The sequence below is a fragment of the Thamnophis sirtalis genome, unplaced genomic scaffold (genome assembly GCF_051295495.1).
Source record: "Thamnophis sirtalis isolate CommonGarterSnake01/CBP01778 unplaced genomic scaffold, rThaSir2_p1.2 scaffold_13, whole genome shotgun sequence".
Taxonomy (NCBI): Eukaryota; Metazoa; Chordata; class Lepidosauria; order Squamata; family Natricidae; genus Thamnophis; species Thamnophis sirtalis.
The window spans coordinates 26,125,950-26,146,417 of NW_028261393.1; the positions used below are offsets into that span (position 1 = coordinate 26,125,950).

General features: G+C 46.9%; 1 protein-coding gene across 1 annotated transcript in view; it reads right to left on the minus strand.

The window, feature by feature from the left end:
• LOC106548014 (collagen alpha-1(XVI) chain) overlaps positions 1-20,468 on the minus strand; it is a 203,597-nt gene that overhangs the window by 169,806 nt on the left and 13,323 nt on the right. Inside the window, exon 2 of the mRNA XM_087728047.1 lies at positions 18,588-18,702. Within this exon, the coding sequence (XP_087584173.1) occupies positions 18,588-18,675 (88 nt within the window). The 5' untranslated portion in view covers positions 18,676-18,702. The remainder of the gene's footprint in view (positions 1-18,587; positions 18,703-20,468) is intronic.

Consider the following 20,468-nt stretch of genomic DNA (forward strand, 5'->3'; position numbering starts at 1 on the left):
AATAAAATAAAATAAAATAATAAAATAAAATAAAATAAAATAAATAATAATAAAATAAAATAAAATAAAATAAAATAAAATAATAAAATAATAAACAGGGAGGCTGCTATTGATCTGTTTCTCTCTTTCTCTGAAATCTGGGGAAGCTGATTGAACCCCTTTTTAAATTCTTCATTATTCTTTCAACCATCAGGGCTGAAAAAATAGCGACTTTTTAGCTTAAACTTTGAGTCCTTCCAAGCGTTCTGCTTGAATCAAAAGTCCATTCAGTCTAATCGAGGGTTCAGTGTGCTGCAGGAGCACAGGAAATGAGCTAATTCAAGGACCAGGCTAAGTACATTGTTGAAACCTAGCTATTTAATTTAAAGCATTCCAGGCGAAGATCTGAATGTTCTCTTTTGTCACCAGGCAATCCTCAAAATGTTCCACAGCTGCCTTGGCTGTCCATTTTTCCATTCAAACCCCCAGGGATAATATTGTGAGGAAATCCCTCTTGTGTTATTTGTGCCACGCTCCATGGGGAGTCGTGTCCTTGAAAAGTAGGTTAAGAACATCTCTTTTCCCCTGGAGAAGTTCAGAGCAACTATCTACTCCATTTCTCTGCCCAGAAATTTGGGGGAGAGAACTTCAAAAGGCCATCTCTGCGTGCAACCAAGGGGTCCAGATGGACTTTTTAATATGCAATGGCAGATGGTCCTTTGCAGCAATTTTACAAACTCTCCAGATAACACCTGTTTTCTCTACCCCACAGGTTTAGGTTTAGGTTTATTGGGATTTATATGCCGCCCTTTTCCCTGAGGGGACTCAGGGCGGCTTACAACCACAGGGGAGGGGAAGTGCAAGGTCAAAACAAACACTTTGTGAACAAAAGAAAAATAATAAAACACAGCTTTCATTCAGCAATCAAACACTCGGGCGGGTAATTGGAAGCCTATCCCCAGGCCTGCTGGGAGAGCCAGATCTTGAGGGCTGCGCGGAAGGTCTGGGTCGTGGTGAGGGTGCGGATCTCCATGGGGAGCTCGTTCCATAGGGTCGGGGCAGCAACAGAAAAGGCTCTCCTCCGTGTGGTCGCCAGTCGACATTGACTGGCAGATGGAATTCGGAGGAGGCCCAGTCTGTGCGATCTGATTGGTCGATTTAGGGAGGTAATCGGCAGAAGGCGGTCTCTCAAGTACCTAGATCCACTACCATGGAGTGCTTTAAAGATGGTCATCATTATCCTGAAGCGCACCCGGAGACCAACAGGCAGCCAGTGCAGCTCGCGGAGGACAGGTGTAACGTGGGCGAACCGAGGTGCGCCCACTATCACTCGCGCGGCTGCATTTTGGACTAGCTGTAGTCGCCGGATGCACTTCAGGGGCAACCCCATGTAGAGCCCATTGCAGTATTCCAGTCTAGAGATCACAAGGGCTCGAGTGACTGTTGTGAGGGCCCCCCGATCTAGGTAGGGCCGCAACTGGCGGACCAGGCGAACCTGGGCAAATGCCCCCCTGGTCACAGCTGACAGCTGGTGGTCAAAAGTCAGCTGTGGATCCAGGAGGACTCCTAAGTTGCGGACCCTATCTGAGGGGTATAAAATTTGACCCCCCAGCCTAAGCGTTGGTGTATTAGCCAAATTATTGGGGGGGAAACACAACAGCCACTCGGTCTTATCCGGGTTGAGCACCAGTTTGTTAGCACTCATCCAGTCCTTAACGGCCTCCAGACCCCGGTTCATCACGTCCACCGCTTCATTGAGTTGGCACGGGGCGGACAGATACAATTGTGTATCGTCCGCATATTGATGGTATTTTATCCCGTGCCTCCGAATGATCTCGCCCAGCGGTTTCATGTATATGTTAAATAGTAGGGGGGATAGGACCGAACCCTGAGGTACTCCACATGTTAGGGGCCTCAGGGACGATCTCTGCCCCCCCACTAACACCGACTGCGACCTGTCCGAGAGGTAAGAGGAGAACCACCGCAAAACAGTGCCTCCCACTCCCACCTCCCGCAGTCGTCGCAGAAGGATACCATGGTCGATGGTATCGAAAGCCGCTGAGAGGTCAAGGAGAACCAGGATGGACGCATAGCCTCCATCTCTGGCCCTCCAGAGATCATCGGTCAATGCGACCAAAGCGGTTTCTGTGCTGTAACCAGGTCTGAAGCCGGACTGGAAGGGGTCAAGATAGCTAGCTTCCTCCAAGGCCCGTCGAAGCTGAAAGGCCACCACTTTCTCAACAACCTTCCCGATAAAGGGAAGGTTGGAGACAGGACGAAAGTTGTTTAAGATGGCTGGATCTAACGATGGTTTCTTTAGGAGGGGTCTCACCACCGCCGTTTTGAGTACGGCGGGGAAGTGCCCCTCCCGAAGAGAGGCGGTGACAACCGCCTGGATCCAGCCATGTGTCACCTCCCTGCTGTTAGCCACCAGCCAGGAGGGACACGGGTCCAGAATACAAGTGGAGGCACTTACAGCTCGGATGGCCTTGTCCACATCCCCAGAGGCAACTTCCTGGAACTCAACCCAGAACTGATGTGGCAAATGATCCTCCTGTGTCTCAGCTGGATCTACTGCGGTGGAGTCCAAGTCCGATCGCAACCGAGCTACTTTGTCCGCCAAGAATTGAGCATAATCCTCAGCCCTACCCTGCAAGGGGTCTCCCGCATCCCTCCTATTAAGGAGGGAGCGGGTTATCCTGAACAGGGCGGCTGGGCGTGACTCGGCGGACGCAACCAAGGAAGAAATATATGATCTTTTTGCAGTTCTTAATGCTCGGACATAGTCCTTGGTGCAGGTAGTTAAGAGTGCTCGGTTTACCTCGGACCTATCGGACCTCCACTGGTGCTCTAGGCATCTCCTCCGGCGTTTCTTCTCCCGGAGTTCCTCGGTAAACCAGGGAGCTCTCCGGGATCCACTGACCCGGAGGGGCCGTAGTGGCGCAATCCGGTCGAGAGACTCCGACGCCGCCGAGTACCAGGCGGCAGCCAGAGTCTCCGCCGAACTGTGGGCGAGGGTATCAGGAATAACCCCAAGCTCCGTCTGGAACCTCAAAGGGTCCATAAGTCGCCTGGGGCGGAACCACCTGGTCGGTTCCTCCTCCCTACGGTGGGGGTTTGGCCTCCGGAAGTCAAGCCTCAGTAGGCAATGGTCTGACCACGACAGGGGTATGATCTCATTACCCCTCAGACCAAGATCACACATCCACTGCTCCGAGAGGAATACGAGGTCGAGCATGTGACCCGCTGCATGGGTTGGGCCCCGAATTACTTGGGTCAAGCCCATGGCCGTCATGGAGGCCATGAACTCCTGCGCCCCATCAGAGCGTTCACCGAGCGATGGCAAGTTGAAATCCCCCAGAACTATAAGCCTGGGGAACTCAACTGCCAGCTCGGCTACTGACTCGAGGAGCGAGGGGAGGGATGCTGCAACGCAGTTGGGAGGCAGGTACGTTAGCAGCAAACCCACTTGACCCTTGAGGTCCAACTTTATCAGCAGAGACTCACACCCGACAAGCTCCGGAGCAGGGACCCTACGAGGTAACAGAGACTCCCGGATTACAATAGCCACACCGCCACCCCTTCCCTGGGCTCTCGGCTGATGAAGCACCTGAAATCCCTCTGGGCACATCTCTACAAGGGGGACTCCTCCTTCTGTGCCCAGCCAGGTTTCAGTAATACATGCCAGGTCTGCCCTCTCGTCAACAATTAAGTCCCGGACGAGGGGAGCTTTGTGAACAACAGACCTGGCATTTAGCGACAACAGCCTGAGACCAGGGTCCTGACTACTCGCGCCATCTGGTCTTGGAGTGGGACTCCTAGGGCCGGAAGGAGGGATCTCTGCAATGTAGCGAACCCTCCTTCCCCGGTAATGGCCAGCCCTAAGGTCCCCGCCGTATCTGCCTCTCCCTGTCACGACCGCTATGCTCCGACCCACTCCCATGTCCATGGTCCCCCCAACCACCCCGGTTCCTCCCGCCTTCCCCAGCAGGTCCTCCGAGTCAAACATACTCATTTATCCACTCTAACAATTCCCACGTAAAAATTTAAAACATATAAAATACAAGGGTAACAATTACTAAAAGTGGGCCATTCATTCAATTCCAGCCAGCTCCCATACACTCAGCATTCTATTTAAAATTGCGCAGTTATAGTATGTAATAATAATAATAATAATAATAATAATAATATGGGAACAATGGAGGAAGCGATGGTTTGCTCCTCTCCCTTCTTATGACCTGAGGAAATGTCCTAAGCCACCAAATCAAAAGTACGTAGTATATCAGGTGGCTGTAGGCAAGCGAGATTAAATATAAGACTCCAAAGTTCATAAACGACATCCGTATAGTCTTGTCCCACTGGTGGAAGTTAGCGGGCTGTATATTCGAGAGTCTCTTTCCCAAGGATATATAAGGGCCCCAATGTAGGGGACCAGAGTTCGAGGCTAACTTGCACCGCTCTTGGAGATGGAAGGAGAAATGCTGGTATTCTCGGGGCTCAGTCCTTATCCCTGTAGTCGCCATCCTCTATTTCTCCCCGCCAGTTGGCCACAGTCCTACTCCTCCTACTAGTTTAATGAGCAGGGAGCAAAGTCCGGAGGGGGCTACAACGACGATAGACAGCAAAGCAGCAGATGATAAATCATAAATAATAAAATGGCGACAGATAGTACAGTGAGCAGAGATAGATCCGAGGGGGGGGGGGCGTCTAGGGCGATAACAAGCACGTCCATTCAATCTGTAAATTCAGTGCAGCCTCCAACAACTTCCGACAGCCCCCTTCTTTAAAGTAAAATAAATTAAAAATTCACCCCTCTCAGTTCACTAGTCACCAAGACTCACAATCTCAGTCACGACTACTCAGCTCCAGCATAGTCAGCAAGCTGGCCGGAGAAGAGGATGTAAAATGTAATACTGTGAGTCAGCTGATTGGCGCCGCCATTTCCTCCATGCTTTCCTCCACGTTTCTCTTCCAACCTCAGCAGCTGCTGTTCCGCTGCTCTGGGATGGATGCTAGGACCAGGGGCCAGCAGGTAATTGGCCAGGGGGCTCACCAGCAGCACCAAGGGCTACCAGGAAGACCAGAGATGGTAAGGGGAGGCTCCAAACAGGCTCCGAACGCCCGCCGCCGCTCTCACCGCCGCGCGCCGCCGTCGCCGCCACCCTCGTACAGCTGGGTAGCCCGGGCTGCCGTTATGAAGAAAATGCGAGCCTCCGGATTCCGGGGGTCTTAGGCTCTCCCAGGCGCTGTTCCCAAGGCCAGAGAAGGCCAGAGATGGTAAGGGGAGGCTCCGAACAGGCTCCGAACGCCCGCGCGCCGCTCTCACCGCCGCGCGTCGCCGTCGCCGCCGTCCTCGCACAGCTGGGTAGCCCGGGCTGCCGTTATGGAGAAAATGCGAGCCTCCGGATTTCAACAGGTCCTATGGGATCCGAGGGTCTTAGGCTCTCCCAGGCGCTGTTCCCAACAATTTTTGCGGTCCGTTTGGGGCTTCCCGGTGCTTTTTCGCCAGGTTAATGTAGAGCGAAAAAGCCCGGTCGCCATTCCAAACCCGCACATGCGCAATGTAAAACAGCCCCTGTTTTAGCATGCCTCCTCCTGCCTCTTATCTAAATGGGGATAATTCATTTGAATTGAAGCAAGTCACGGCTGGCCTTTCGAATTCTGCGGGCAGAGAAAAAGGGGCGATTGAATTTTTCCCACATTGTTTTCACAGGATGAAGAATTCTCCAACCATTTCTCCAACGTAGCATTCCCACTTAGCAAGGACAGTCACAGGGCCACTGAGGGTGGGTGATGGGATGGGGAATCTTAGAGGAAATCCCCCTCCCACTGTCCCATTTGGGGAATGAGTGGAAGGGCCCTGGCCAATTAAGACACCAATACAGTGCCCCCCACCCACCTTTTGACTACCAGGGATCTGGTTCTGTGGAGAGAAGTTTTTCCATGGACCGGAGGGGGAGGGGGGTATGGTTTCACATGCTGCCTGAATCCCACGGATGATGCTTTCCTTGTTTGTGTGGCCTGATTTCTGGCATGCTGCAGATTGGTGCCAGTCCAGGGACCAGGGGTTGGGGACCATTGAATCATGGTGAAGTAAAAACCAGGACATTCACACATGCTGCTTGGATACCTTGATGCTAAAGCAGTGGAACAAGATTTCATTGGATATTATGTACCATATTTTTCGGAGTATAAGACGCACCACAATATAAGACACACCAAGATTTTGAAGATGTAAATTTTAAAAAAAGTTTTTGCACCCTGCAGGCCTCCCAAACCTGCGGCACACCACTTTTTTGTGAGTTTGAGAAACCTGCAAAGTGCTCCTGAGGGCTGGGGGGGGGGGGGGGGGCAAAAATGAACAAAAAAAGGCCCATTTTTTTGCAAAAAGCAGGGCATGCATAGGCTTTGGGAGGCTTGTAGAGTGCTCCTGGGAGGTGGGGGGGGCAAAAACAAGCCATAAATGGCCTGTTTTTCGCTCATTTTTGCCCTCCCCAGCCCCCAGGAGAACTTTGCAAGCCTCCCAAACCCTCTGCAATTCTATTTTTGCAAAGTGGGGCAGAGTTTTGGGAGGCCAAAAATGCTGTATTTGGTGTCTAAGCTGCACCCAGATTTTCACCCTCTTTTTTGAGGGGGGGAAGGTGCATTTTATACTCCAAAAAATATGGTATGTATGAATGTATGTATGTATGCATGCATCCATGTGTTAAATTTCTATGCCACCATCTGCCCTACAAGGTGAGCAGCTTATAAATTACAGGAACAAGTGAAAAATAGTTATAATATTAAAATGAGCCAACATTAAGATATTACTAAAAATTGCCCTAAAAACCACGCCTAGAGCCTTTGGGGAAATCGCAGGGGTCAGTACCCCTGAAGTGTGATGGATGAGCCTCCCCTGGGAAAACCCCTTCATGATCATGGTATCTTCCCTGCCAGGTAAGTACAGATAGTCCTCAACTTATAACAGTTCATTTAGTGGCTGTTCAAAATTACAACAGCACTGAAAAAAGTGATCAATGGCTATTTTTCACACTTAATGGCCGTTGCAGCATCCCCCTGGTCAGGTGGTCGAAATTCACATGCTTGGCACCTGATTCATATTTATGACGGTTGCTGTGTCCCAGGGTCATGTGATCCACTTTTGCCACCTTCTAACAAGCGAAGTTAATGGGGAAGCCACATTTATTTAACAGCCGTGATACTCACGTAACAATTGCAGTGATTCGCTTAGCTGTGACAAGAAAGGTCATAAAATGGGGCAAAACTCACCTAACAAATGTCTCACTTAGAAAGAGAAATTTGGTGGTCAATTAAGCCAAATGTTAGGTCTATTTGACTCACGAAAATTTATCTAGAATCCCCTTCTCAAAATCAATTGTCCAAAGCAGATTTTCTGTCATCAGAATGAAATAAGGTCCAGTGAAAAGGAAAAAGAGTCTAAATCAGCATTTTTCAGACTTGGCAACTGTCAAGTGGGTGGGCGTCTTCTCTCAGAATTCTCTGGCCAGTGTGCTGGGATGTGAAGTCCACCCATCTTTTCAAGCCAAGTTTGAAAAACACTGGTCTTCATTTAAAAAAAACACACACCCTAAAAGCTTCAGTTTATAGAGGACAGGAGATCTTTGTCAATGATGCTGGTCATTTTTTCCTTGGGGCTTCACCCCTTCCGACATGGCTTCCTCCCGCAGCTCCAGTATTATCAATTTTGTTTGTGTGTTGTTGCACAGATGCATTCTAGCTCATAACTCTCACCCTTTGGAGGGGAGAGAATGGGAAACTGTGTGAGATGGGAAGAGGGCAGAATAAATATTGGGAAGATAAAGCATCCCTTTATGATTTAAGATCTAGAACCAAAAAACAAAACACAGCCAAGTTTTCAGCAGCAAAATATGGAGCTGCCACGGAATGTACAGATATTGTATTGCGGATCTGACAGGAAGAACGGATGTGAGAAAAGATCCGTGATACATTCAGTGAGGAGGGAGGGAGGCCAGGTGGCAAATGGCCAACCCAATTAAAAAGAGTCTGGCAAAGCAAAACAAAATAAAAGCAAAAGTCAGGATCTGAAGCCATAAGCGGAGCTATTAGGTCCTCCTTTCCATTCTCCCCAGCTCAGGGAAGCAATTGAGACGATCTCAAGACTAGCAGGAACCACGGATGTGCTCGGAATAAGTACATCTGCTGCTGAGCAAAGACAGATGCACAAATGAGCAACGATGTGCAAGGAAGCAGAACGGATTGCCTCTCAGTTCATCTCTGCCTGCTCTCCCCTTCAAAGGGCCTGGCCTGTTAATACTAGCTCAGCTCAGCTGGCCCTGTCTAGTTCAGGCTGGGCGGGGGGGAAACTGCAGGAGATCAAAACTTTTTTTGGGGGGGGGGGCGTGATGGTAGCATGGAGGATAAGCACAGGAGAATGCTTCTGTTGAGACTTACCAGCGGCCAGCTGAGCTAGCAGCAGATTCAGTCAGTGAGGAGGTTCGGGAGGAACATGGGCCAGTCCTGGAGTCTGGGAAAGCCTCTGATGAGGGCTCTGTGTCGGAGGCAGAGAGGGGGACAGGGCTGTATGCCAGTTATCAGCTGCCTTCAGAGTCGGATATCAGTGAGGCAGACGAACAGCTGGAGCCTGTTCCCAGTGTGCACATGTGCAGAGTGGCCAGACGAAGGGAACAGCTAAAGAACCAGGGTCTACTTTGGAGGAAGACCACAGTTGGACGTTGAATGGCCCCTCCCAGAGGAAATAGAAGAAGAGTGAAAGGGAAGTGGAGTTTGCAGGAGACAATTAGTTCGCTTAATTGGTTCATGACTCTCTGAGATTCCTTACCAAGTTTTGCAGATATTAGTCTGTCAGCTCTCCAAGCCAGATAAGGTTTGTGACTGTAAATCCTCCCTTGAAAGACTTTGCTGGATGTGAATGAGCCGAATTCACAGTATATTGATAAAAGGTTTTTTTGTCGGGAGAAGGAGTCTGCTTCGTGCTCTTGGGAAGCCTCAGTCTGAACAGCTCCTTTTAAGATTAGGATTCTGCTAACCCCACAAGGTGCCCTTCCAGTGGAGAATTTGCTCAGACATTTTGGGAAAATTGACATCTTCCAAACCTGTGGAACTACAACAATGCATAAAACCCTTTAGGATACACCAAAATATTTGCAAACTGAGGAGGTGAGCAATGTGGCTTGATAACTTCAATTATTTATCCCACAATGTCCCTAAATGCCAAGCTACCAGGCCAAGAGGGATTTGAGAACCATCAACAATTAGACCTGAATGCCAACACTCCAGAAGATACAGGCTCAAGATACAGAAGGAGCTCAACAGACTGTTCCTATCTAAAAATTCAATGGTGAGAAAAGTAACGTCCTGTATGCATGTTTGTTAAGAAAAGAATAGGTAGTAACTGACTCAATAGTTGTAAGTGGGAGAGGAAAGGCAAGATGCTCCCACCAAATTGGTCTAAAATAGACTTCCTTAAGTCAAACCCAGATCTTGGTACTTCATGGGCATGTCAATAATATAGAAATGGCTTGCTACTGTCTTCTTCTAGCACTTTTTCTTAACCCTGGGAAGAGGCAAAGAGGCAACATAGTTGACCACAGTTGGGATGAGAGGTTTGCTCCCAAAGTAGGAGTCTGGAGCATATAAAAGAGAAGCTGATCTTAGAAAGACATTGTTACTTATTTTGGCCAGCAGGAGACATAAAAGGTAAAGGTAAAGGTTTCCCTTGCACATATGTGCTAGTCATTCCCAACTCTAGAGGATGGTGCTCATCTCTGTTTCAAAGCCGAAGAGCCAACGCTGTCCAAAGTCGTCTCCATGGTGATGTGGCCGGCATGACTAAACACTGAAGGTGCATGGAATGCTGTTACCTTTCCACAAAGGTGGTCCCTATTTTTCTACTTGCATTTTTACATGCTTTCAAACTACTAGGTTGGCAGAAGCTGGGACAAGTAACAGGAACTCACTCTGTTATGTGGCACTAGGGATTCGAACCACTGAACTGCCAACCTTTCTGATCGACAAGCTCAGGAGGCATGTGACAACTCAAAAATGTGGGCATGACAAGGATAACTTCTGTATCTGTCCACTCTGAGAGCTTAAGAAAAGGAAGATGGTCTATGAGCCTTCCACCAAGGCATATACAGACAAAGGCATCATTGGGTATTGTGTTGGGTGACAAGCAGAATACCAAACAGGAACCACAATGATAGAAGAGAGGTTGGCCAGATGACCCCCCCACCCCACCCCACTGAGCCTCTGAGCAAATTGTATTCAAAGGTCATTATGCACATTAAGAGCATTCCTAGAACTCTGAGCACACTGCAGGGGCTGATTAATTGGGAAACTAGCATTTTCCCTGAAATGACTTAGATAGATAGATAGATAGATAGATAGATAGATAGATAGATAGATAGATAGATAGATAGATAGATAGATAAGTTTATTTATATGCCGCCCTATTCCCTGGGGGGACTCAGGGCAGCTCAGAACTTAAAAGGGGGGGAGGAGGAAGACAAACTTTTACATATAAGACAATACATAATTAAAAACACAACATTCATACCATTCGGGCGGGTTACAGTCTTAACCCCAGGCCTGACGGGATAGCCAGATTCTGAGGGCTGTGCGGAAGGTCTGGAGGGTGGTGAGGGTACGAATCTCCACGGGGAGATCATTCCATAGGGTCGGAGCTGCCACCGAGAAGGCTCTCCTCCGCGTGGTTGCCAGTCGACATTGACCGGCAGATGGAACTCGGAGGAGGCCTAATCGATGAGATCTAATAGGTCGCGTGGAGGTAATTGGCAGTAGGCGGTCTCGCAAGTACCCAGATCCACTACCATGAAGGGCTTTATGGGTGACAAGTAGCACCTTGAAGCGTACCCGGAGATCCACAGGTAGCCAGTGCAGCTCGCGGAGGATAGGTGTTATGTGGGTGAAGCGAGGTGCACCCACAATCGCTCACGCGGCCACATTCTGGACTAGCTGAAGTCACCGAATACTCTTCAAGGGCAGCCCCATGTAGAGCACGTTGCAGTACTCCAGCCTAGAGGTCACAAGGGCACGAGTGACTGTTGTGAGAGCCTCCCGGTTCAGGTAGGGGCGCAACTGGTGCACCAGGCGAACCTGGGCAAATGCCCCCCTGGTCACAGCTGACAAATGGTGTTCAAAAGTCAGCTGTGGGTCCAGGAGGACTCCCAAGTTGCGGACCCTATCTGAGGGGTGTAGTGTTTGACCCCCCAGCCTGAGAGATGGAATACTTGCCAAATTGGTGGGAGGGAAACACAACAGCCACTCGGTCTTATCTGGGTTGAGCACGAGTTTGTTAGCCCTCATCCAGTCCCTAACAGCTTCAAGACCCTGGTTCATCACGTCCACCGCTTCATTGAGTTGGCACGGGGCGGACAGATACAACTGAGTATCATCCGCATACTGGTGATATTTTATCCCGTGCCGCCGAATGATCTCGCCCAGCGGTTTCATGTAGATGTTGAAAAGTAGGGGGGACAGGACCGAACCCTGTGGCACCCCATATGTTAGGGGCCTAGGGGTCGATCTCTGCCCTCCAACTAACACCGACTGCGACCTGTCCGAGAGGTAAGAGGAGAACCACCGCAAAACAGTGCCTCCCACCCCCACCTCCCGCAGTCGTCGCAGAAGGATACCATGGTCGATGGTATCGAAAGCCGCTGAGAGGTCAAGGAGAACCAGGATGGAGGCGTAGCCTCTATCCCTGGCTCTCCAGAGGTCATCGGTCAATGCGACCAAAGCGGTTTCTGTGCTGACTTCATGTGACACTGGAGTAGCTTCAAGTTATGGTGAAAGTTTGCTCAATATTTCAAGTGTAGGAAGAAAGAGAAGGCAAGGGAGAGAAGAGGTGGAGGTAGCAGCATATACACTGGGTCTTCTAAACATATAGAACAGCGGTTCTCAACCTGTGGGTCGGGACCCCTTTCACAGGGGTCACCTAACACCATCAGAAAACACATATTTTCAAAAAAATACAGAAAACATAAAATAATTTTATGGTTGGGGGTCACCATAACATGAGGAACTGTATTAAAGGGTCACGGCATTAGGAAGGTTGAGACCCACTGGTGGGATTCAGCCAGTTCGCACCTATTCGGGAGAGCCGGTTGTTAACTTTCTAAGCAGTTCAGAGAACTGGTTGTTGGAAGAAATCTCCTTTTGGTTTTTCCCACTTTCCAGGGCTAATCCTGTAAGGGAGGCAGGAAGGAAAAATTATGGTGTTGTTTCTAGCCTAATCTTTATTGCCCTGCTTAGAGAAACTGCCTCTCTGGTTAACCCTTATTACATTCTAACAGCTAAGGCGAAGCGCCCATCAACCTGAGTGACGTTGAGTTGGACATGCCCACCCAGTCACATGACCACCAAGCCCCGCCTACCCATCTGGTCATTAGGGCAGACAACCGGTTATTAAATTGTTTGAATCCCACCACTGGACCCACTGATATAGAACATGGAATCATAGGGTTGGACGATTATACATCTTGGTCAAATGGTGGTCCTGTCTATTTTTTGAAAACTGTGTCCAGTGATGGAGCACCCACAACTCTGGGAAGAAAGTGGTTTCATTGATTAATGGTTTTCACAGTGAGGAAATTTCTCCTTACTTCTAGGTTAGATGTATGCTTAACAAGCTTCCTCCATTACTTCTTGTCCTGCCCTCTGATGCTTTGAAGAATGAGTTGACCTCCTCTTCTCTGTGAGAATCTCTCAAGTACTGAAAGACAACTATCTTGTCATCTCTAATTTTTCTCTTCAATAGGCTTGACTCAATAGGCTCCCTCAATCATTCATCTTATGATTTAGCCTCTAGTCCCTTTATCATCTTGGTTGCTCTTCTCTACACACATTTTAGGGACTCAGCATCTATTTTTGTAGTGTACTGACATGTCCCTTTCTAGCTGGATTTACACAGCATGAGAGGTAAAACCATGACAGGTGCTTTTATTTAATGTCTAAATTGGCTAGTATTAATGTTGGTTAGCTTCTGAAAATCAGCTCGGTACATGAACTCATGTGCTGGGTTTATTTTTTAATTTTTTTGATGACTGCAGGTGAGAAAATCTCCCAGACTTAGTTTGGGCTTGGAAGCTAAGCAAGTCAGGCCAGGTCAGGGATCAGCAACCTGCGGCTCTGCACCCACATGTGGCTCTTTCATCCCTCTGCTGCGGCTCCCAGTTGCTGGTCAGCTCCACAATTGATAGGGCTTTCAGTTAGGACAGGTAGAGGAAAAAGGACACCACGCTAGGAGGAACCGGACTTCTGGTCAGCTCCAGAATTGAATTGGGGGGGGGTTTCCTGTTAGGACCTTTGTAGCTCTGAGTATTTAAGGTTGCTGACCCATGGGCCAGGTCAATGCTTGGATGGGTAGCTTCCAGTGAATTGCAAGGCTGAAAATTCCAATGAGATATCAAAAGGCATTCTAGTAAATAACCACTGCCAGCCTGTTAAGCATTGTAGAGAAGAAAATGAAATGAATATATTAATATAGATTCATGCTGGCTGGGGAATTCTGGGAATTGAAGTCCACATATCGTAAAGTCCCCAGGGTTGAGAAACACTGTATTATGCATTTACAAGGTCTGAATCTCAAATTCATCCTTTCTCGTTGCAAAACACAAAGCAGGCAGCCTTCCCCGTTAAGATACATCATCATTATTTAGAGTTGCCACAGCCTTTGGGTTTTTCACATTGCCCCTAGCACAAATTCACTGCTTGTGTGATGAACATCTGCCATGCGACCCTGTACTGTTCCGAAGGAGCAGAATTGCACACTCAGAGGCTTCCCAACAAAAACGGGTCATCTCCAGACTTGATAGAAGCACCTCCTTGATAGGAAATGGAGTTGAGGATCAGATGGAATTGACAGCTGAGGTCACCACACTTTGGAGCTCAGGCGAGGTGCCAGCAGCCCCTCGCCAGTTTGCCAGCATCTCTCGTGGTGGCCTGCAGCAAACCGCCAGGAGCTGTTCGGGCTGCTATCTGTCAATGAGAAACACTGCTGAGCTAGCAGCTCCAAAGGAGCCTTCTTCCTGTCAATCAGAACTGGCAACAGATTAGTTCAGCAGCTGGCCAAGGTCTACATCAGAGGCAGGGAATCATTTTGTGGTTTGGAGGGTTTTCTTCTTCATTTTCTTTTTCCTTCTGAGGGTTGCAGCAATGACGTCACCCAACTGGCAGGAGTTGAACCGTTCACTCATTTCCAGGACAGATCTGGGGTTTGATAAAATTTTAAAGGAGCCCTTATTTTAATACCAGGGTGTTTGGAATCACACCACTGAAAAATCGATGTCATGCCATAGCTCCTTCATAACACAATCTGGAGTGTTCTGGGGTGATCCATATGTTCACATCTGGTTTATATTATACAACTGGGAGCTGCCCTTCTAGTACTGGAGACAATGGAGAAAGCCCAGCCATTGACACCTTTTAACCAGTGGTGAAATTCAATTTTTTTCTACTACTGATTCTGTGGGCGAGGCTTGGTGAGCATGGCAGGGAAAGGAAACTGTAAAACAGAGGTTTTCAAACTTCACAACTTTAAGACTTGAGAACTTCAACTCCCAGAATTCTCCAGCCAGCTGGGAGTTGAAGTCCACAAGTCTTAAAGTTGCCAAGTTTGGGGACCCCTGCTGTAAAATCTCAATTCCCACCCCACTCCAGGGGAAGGATACTGCAAAATCCCCATTCCCTCCCCACTTTGGGGCCAGCCAGAGGTGGTATTTGCCTGTTCTCTGAAGTACTCAAAATTTCCACTACCGGTTCTCCAGAACCTGTCAGAACCTGCTGGATTTCACCCTTTCTTTTAACTCTACATAATACAGAACAGAATACCAGAATGCAAAGTAAGAAACTTGGAATGGACCTTGGAGTCCAACCCCATGCAGGAGATATTTACCCTTCGGAATAAATGGCTGTCTAATCTCTTCTTAAAAACTTCCGGTGATGGAGCACCCACATCTTTTGGAGGAAATTTGTTCCACTGATTAATTGTTCTCACTATCATATAATTTCTCCTTAATTCCAGGCTGGGTTTCAATTTACTTTGGGTTCTCTTTGAAAATTGCATGAATGTTCTTGGGGAATTGCCCTTCTTTGGAAGAGGCATGGCACATAAGTGTTTAGTGTTCACTTCAAGTTTCGGCTACCAAACTTCATGGGAGCTCTGTATTTCTCTTTTTCTGGAATGATTCATTGCTAGTTTTCCATTTTGGTCAGCTGAGCACAGGAGCAGAGAGAGTGAGATCTAGGCCCAGGGGTCAATTTGAGAAGATTGACTATCCGTGGTGCTTTTCAATGTGCTTTTCAAATGCTCAGTGGCATTTTCTCTTCGATTGTTCTTTGAAGATTCGAGCATGGAGCTCTGTGGTTCAAGTATTACTTTAATGACCTCCAGCACCTTCCTCTCCCTTTCTTTCTTATTTCAATTGGGCCCACATTTCCATTCCGTGCTTCCTTGGGGCAGAACGTCTTGTTCTCATTTGTAGTTTTTAACAGTATTTTTATTTTATAGCCAATGACCAGCTTGCACTCTATAAAACACCATGAGTGCTAAGAGCTCTATATAATTGCATCCAGTCATTAAGCCATGATGAGCTCTATCCTAAATTAGGCCTAGTCCATCAATTTCACATGCTTTGGAGAAAAAAAATCAAAGTGGCTGAAACTCAATTCCCATTCTTTAGAGGTAGCAGGAAAGAAAACCATTTTTAATCCATGATTTTAAGAAAATGTTAGTCTCCATCAAGTTGAGCTTGACTGCTAGACAATTACAGAAGGGAATTTGGGCAACACTTGGAAGGGTTTGGTCCCTGCCATAATCCAGAATGTTTTTCTACTTTCAATCTATTCTATAGTCTGGATTCCTAGTAGAACCCAGAAAATTGGTTAATCCTGCTGCAACTGTCCTTGAAGTAAAGGTAAAGGTTCCCCTCGCACATATGTGCTAATTATTCCTGACTCTATGGGGCGGTGCTCATCTCCATTTCAAAGCCAAAGAGCCAGCACTATCTAAAGACATCTCTGTGGTCATGTGGCCGGCATGACTAAAGGCAGAAGGCGCACAGAGCACTGTTACCTTCCCACCAAAGGTGGTCCCTATTTTTCTACTTGCACTTTTACATGCTTTTGAACTGCAAAGGTGGCAGAAGCTGGGATAAGTAATGGAAGCTCACTCCATTACATGGCACTAAGGATTCGAACCGCTGAACTGCTGACTTTTCTGATTGACAAGCTCAGTGTCTTAGCCACTGAGCCACCATATATCCCATATGCTCCTTTTCTTTAAACAGGTTTCTGCTATGGTGATTTGTGGACCCCCTTTCTGAGTGATTTGATTTCTTAAGACCATTGAAGGGTAGGCATGAGGCCCAAGGAACCAAGAATGACATGAGGAGTTACTTCTAATTAGTTTTTTTTCTATTGCTGCTCTCCTATAGACAGAATCTTGCAAAACTAAAGTACTTATCTGTACAACTACTACAAATACCATGTAAACTACTTTGGGAGTGGAGGGGTCACCTTTGCCTTTTTCCTGCATATCAAAGTTTCCAAACTTCTTTGTCTCTTTGCTCCCTGGGAAAGAGCCCTTCTGTCAGGCACAAAAAATCAGGATCGTTCATAAGGTTGTAGCCTAGAAGATTTATTCAAGCCTATACACAAGAATCTGGACAGCTAAGGTTCAACATTAAATTGCTGCCAGATAAGGGCCAATGGCATTCAGGAGGGTTTGGGTCTCTTGTGGAAATGCAAGAACTCTAAACTGATGATGCACTTAACTCCATCCTCCAGCTCTACCTACTCTCCTCTTACACTCTCCTTCCTGCAACTCTGAACTAGATTTTACTACATCAGAACAATTAAATCACTGCTAAGTGACCTCTCCAATTCATAGTACTTGCTAAAATGAGTATATTGCTGATCCTAATTAAAACCACCTCATAACAATAATTCTCAATCGTGCCAACTATCAACATATTACCTTCTGTAAGTAGGCAAAGTTAAGAAATAGTGACTGCAAGGATTCCATGAATGCTACTCTATCATTGTAGGATATCTAAACAGGATCTTGGAACTTTTTTGTTTCACAAAATTCTAACATCCTTTACAGGTAAAGGTTCCCCTCGCATATATATGCTAGACATTCCTGACTCTAAGGGGTGGTGCTCATCTCCATTTCAAAGCCAAAGAGCCAGTGCTATCCAAAGACATCTCTGTGGTCATGTGGCCTGCATCATTAAAAGCTAAAGGTGCACAGAGTGCTGTTACCTTCCCATCAAAGTTGCTTCTTATTTTTCTACTTGCATTTTACATGCTTTTGAACTTCTAGGTTGGCAGAAGCTGGGATAAGTCATGGGAGCTCATTCCATCATGCGGTGCTAGGATTTGAACTGCCAAACTGCCGAACTTTCTGATCGACAAACTCAGTGTCTTAGCCACTGAGCCACCACATCCCTCCTTTACAGCTACCTCCTTTTAATGACAGAAGCTTTGGAAGGACTGGGGCTCAGAGCCACAATCCAAAAAACAGAAGCAGCAAAGACACTGCTGTTTTAACAAAGGGAGAGGGGAAAGAGAGCCGGTGCTAATGAGGGAGGGCAGAAGGTCCAGAATTTGGGCCCAGAGACGGCAAGTGAAAAACTGGCTCATACAGGTAGTCCCTGAAGTTATGACTACAACTGGGACCTGATTTGCAGATGTAACCCATGATGCTCACAAGTAAGGCACCTACATGACTGGATCTGATTTTATGACCATTTTACTAGCAGTCATAAAGCGACTGCTGCCAAAAGTCTGAATCCATTCCCCCAAATGGATATGCTTTTCCAGAAATTGGCAAAAAAAACAACAACCCAAAACCCACAGGAAACCAGCAAGAAATGTTGCCAATTATCAACCTGGGACAACTATGGTGGAACCAATAGTAATTGTGAGCTGGTTGTCAAGCACCCAAAATGCAGTCATGTAATCACAGGGAGTGGACACCATGTTTTACAACAGCCAGAAGTGCTTGATGGGCTGTATACCCAAGGCTGCCAAGGCTGTTCTAACTCTGAATGGTCATTAAATGATTGGTCATAAGTCAAGGACTACCTGTAGTTTTCTCCCTCCTAAATTCACATCCATTCAATTTTCGGAATTTGCAAATACAGAGAGTTTAGATAATTTTTTCAGCTGCCCCTCATTCTCTTTGTGCAGCTGGCATCTTAATAAATAGCACAGCTCTGCTTTCATTCATTTAAAGCCAAACATTTTTCCAAGGAAGTTCCTGGCTTCAATTTTGTGTCTGCCTGTAAGGGTATGTGTGCATGTTCATGTACAAACTGGTACAATGGCCTGCAGCTATAGAAGAGAGGCACCCATCTGAATTTAAGCTGCATTTAAGATGTGCAAAGGCGAATACCCACCATGTGCCAAGAAATCAGTCTTTATCGGGGATCTGAACTGCACGGGCACTGATTTCACTCATTAATAGTAGAATTGACTTGCTCTGGACAGCACCCTCAGAGCAATCAATCTTTGGCCTGTTAAGACATTGGGCTCTCTGGGTCCCTGATCTCTCCCCACTGCCACTGTAACTCCCTTACCTTCTTGAAACGCTGGCAGCTTCCGTCCTCTGCAGCTCTCAAAGAAAATACCCAGCAGGTACAGAGCGGAAAACAGGGCCCTCCACATTGTCGGTCACGGTCTGTGATCTTGTACCTAAGGAAGGAGATTCCATTGCATTGAGAAGATCGATGTACCAGAACAGCTGAATCAGGATATGCCATGAATAGAACAATAATCTCCCTTTTTGCATGCAATTATCCCAGATCAATGACAACAAAGATTATACTTATCTTTCCCCACCCAGGTAAGCAACATCGATTAGTAGCCTTTAGGAGAATTTTCTTAGGGCAAAACAGGAGAATCCATTAACTGAACAAATACATCTAGTTGCCCTGACTCAGTTTTCATACAATTGTACCTGGATGAGTGAGAATCTTCACTGAGATACTGGCACAGATTTGGGGAAAAAACCTTGAGATTGGTGCAGGAATACCCTTAAGAATTGTTGATTTGTAGACCCCCTTTCTGTGTGATTTGATTTCCTAAGACCATTAAAGGGCAGGTGTGAGGCCCAAGGAACCAAGAATGACATGAGGAGTTCTAATTTTTTTTCTATTGCTGCTTGCCTATAGACTGAATCATGCCAAACTAAAGTACTTATCTGTACAACTACTACAAATACCATGCAAACTACTTTTTTGGGAGGGTTCACCTTTGCCCTTTTCCTGCATATCAACGTTTCCAAACTTCTTTATCTCTTTGCTCCCTGGGAAGGAGCCCTTCTGTCAGGCACAAAGAATTAGGATCGTTCATAAATGTGTAGCCTAGATGATTTATTCAAGCCTATTCACAAAAATCTGGACAACTAAATTGCTGCCAGATAAGGGCCAATGGCATTCAGGAGGGTTTGGGTCTCTTGTGGCAATGCAAGAACTCTAAACTGATGATGCACTTAACTCCATCCTCCAGCTCTACCTACTCTTCTCCTACAGTCTCCTTCTTGTGACTCTGGACTATATTCTACCACATCAGGACAATTAAATAAGTCACTGCTAAGAGAGTTGGCACATTCCAAGGACTCTCTGTCTACTCAGTTTCCCCTATACTGAAAAAGCTTCAGACTGAAGAAGCTGCTTGGATAAGCAGTGGAACATTTCAAACCAACAAGAAAATAAGCCCTGTTACCATAACTCAACTTCCAGACAGTAAACAATAATTGTTTTACTAATTTATGGAGCTAACAAAATCTAAAAATCATACAAGCCAAACAATAACTGAATGACAACAATTAGCAAGCTATGTTAATCAAGAGCCCCTGCCTTCTCATTCTGTGTGTGTGTGCCCTTCAAAGCAGATCAGGCTATAGATCTAATGCCATGTAGGAATCCAGTGTGATGTATCCTTTCCAATAAGGTCATAGTAAGAGAATCTTGCAAGTCTGGATGTGTTTCCCATCTTCATGAGAAGTTGGGAGGGTCAGGTCTGAGAGGCTTTCTCAGGTTACAGTTTTGGATCAGACTCAAATTTTCTTTATCTGACCATTGTCTTGGTAATAGCTCTTTTGTCAGCATTCCAAATAGCATCCAAAATCAGAGTCCAGAGTCCGCTTCCCGGTTTTCCCCACCCAGTTGAAAGTTCAAGATCTTGCCCCCACACCCACACATCCATCACATGGTCCAATCTCCCACTGCCATGCTGGCAGTCCCACCCATCCAGGTGCAGAGGTGCATAGACAAAGGATGACCTTGGCTTTCTAGAAAGAATTTTGTTATGGTTACATATCATCTAACTCTGTACAATCCCCCCTCCCATTTTCCCACAATAGAAAATGCATAGCAGAATAATAAAAATTGTGGCAGGCCAAAGACCCAAAAGAAAAGATGGCTGAAGGCCTGACATCTTTCTGGTGTCCCTCAAAG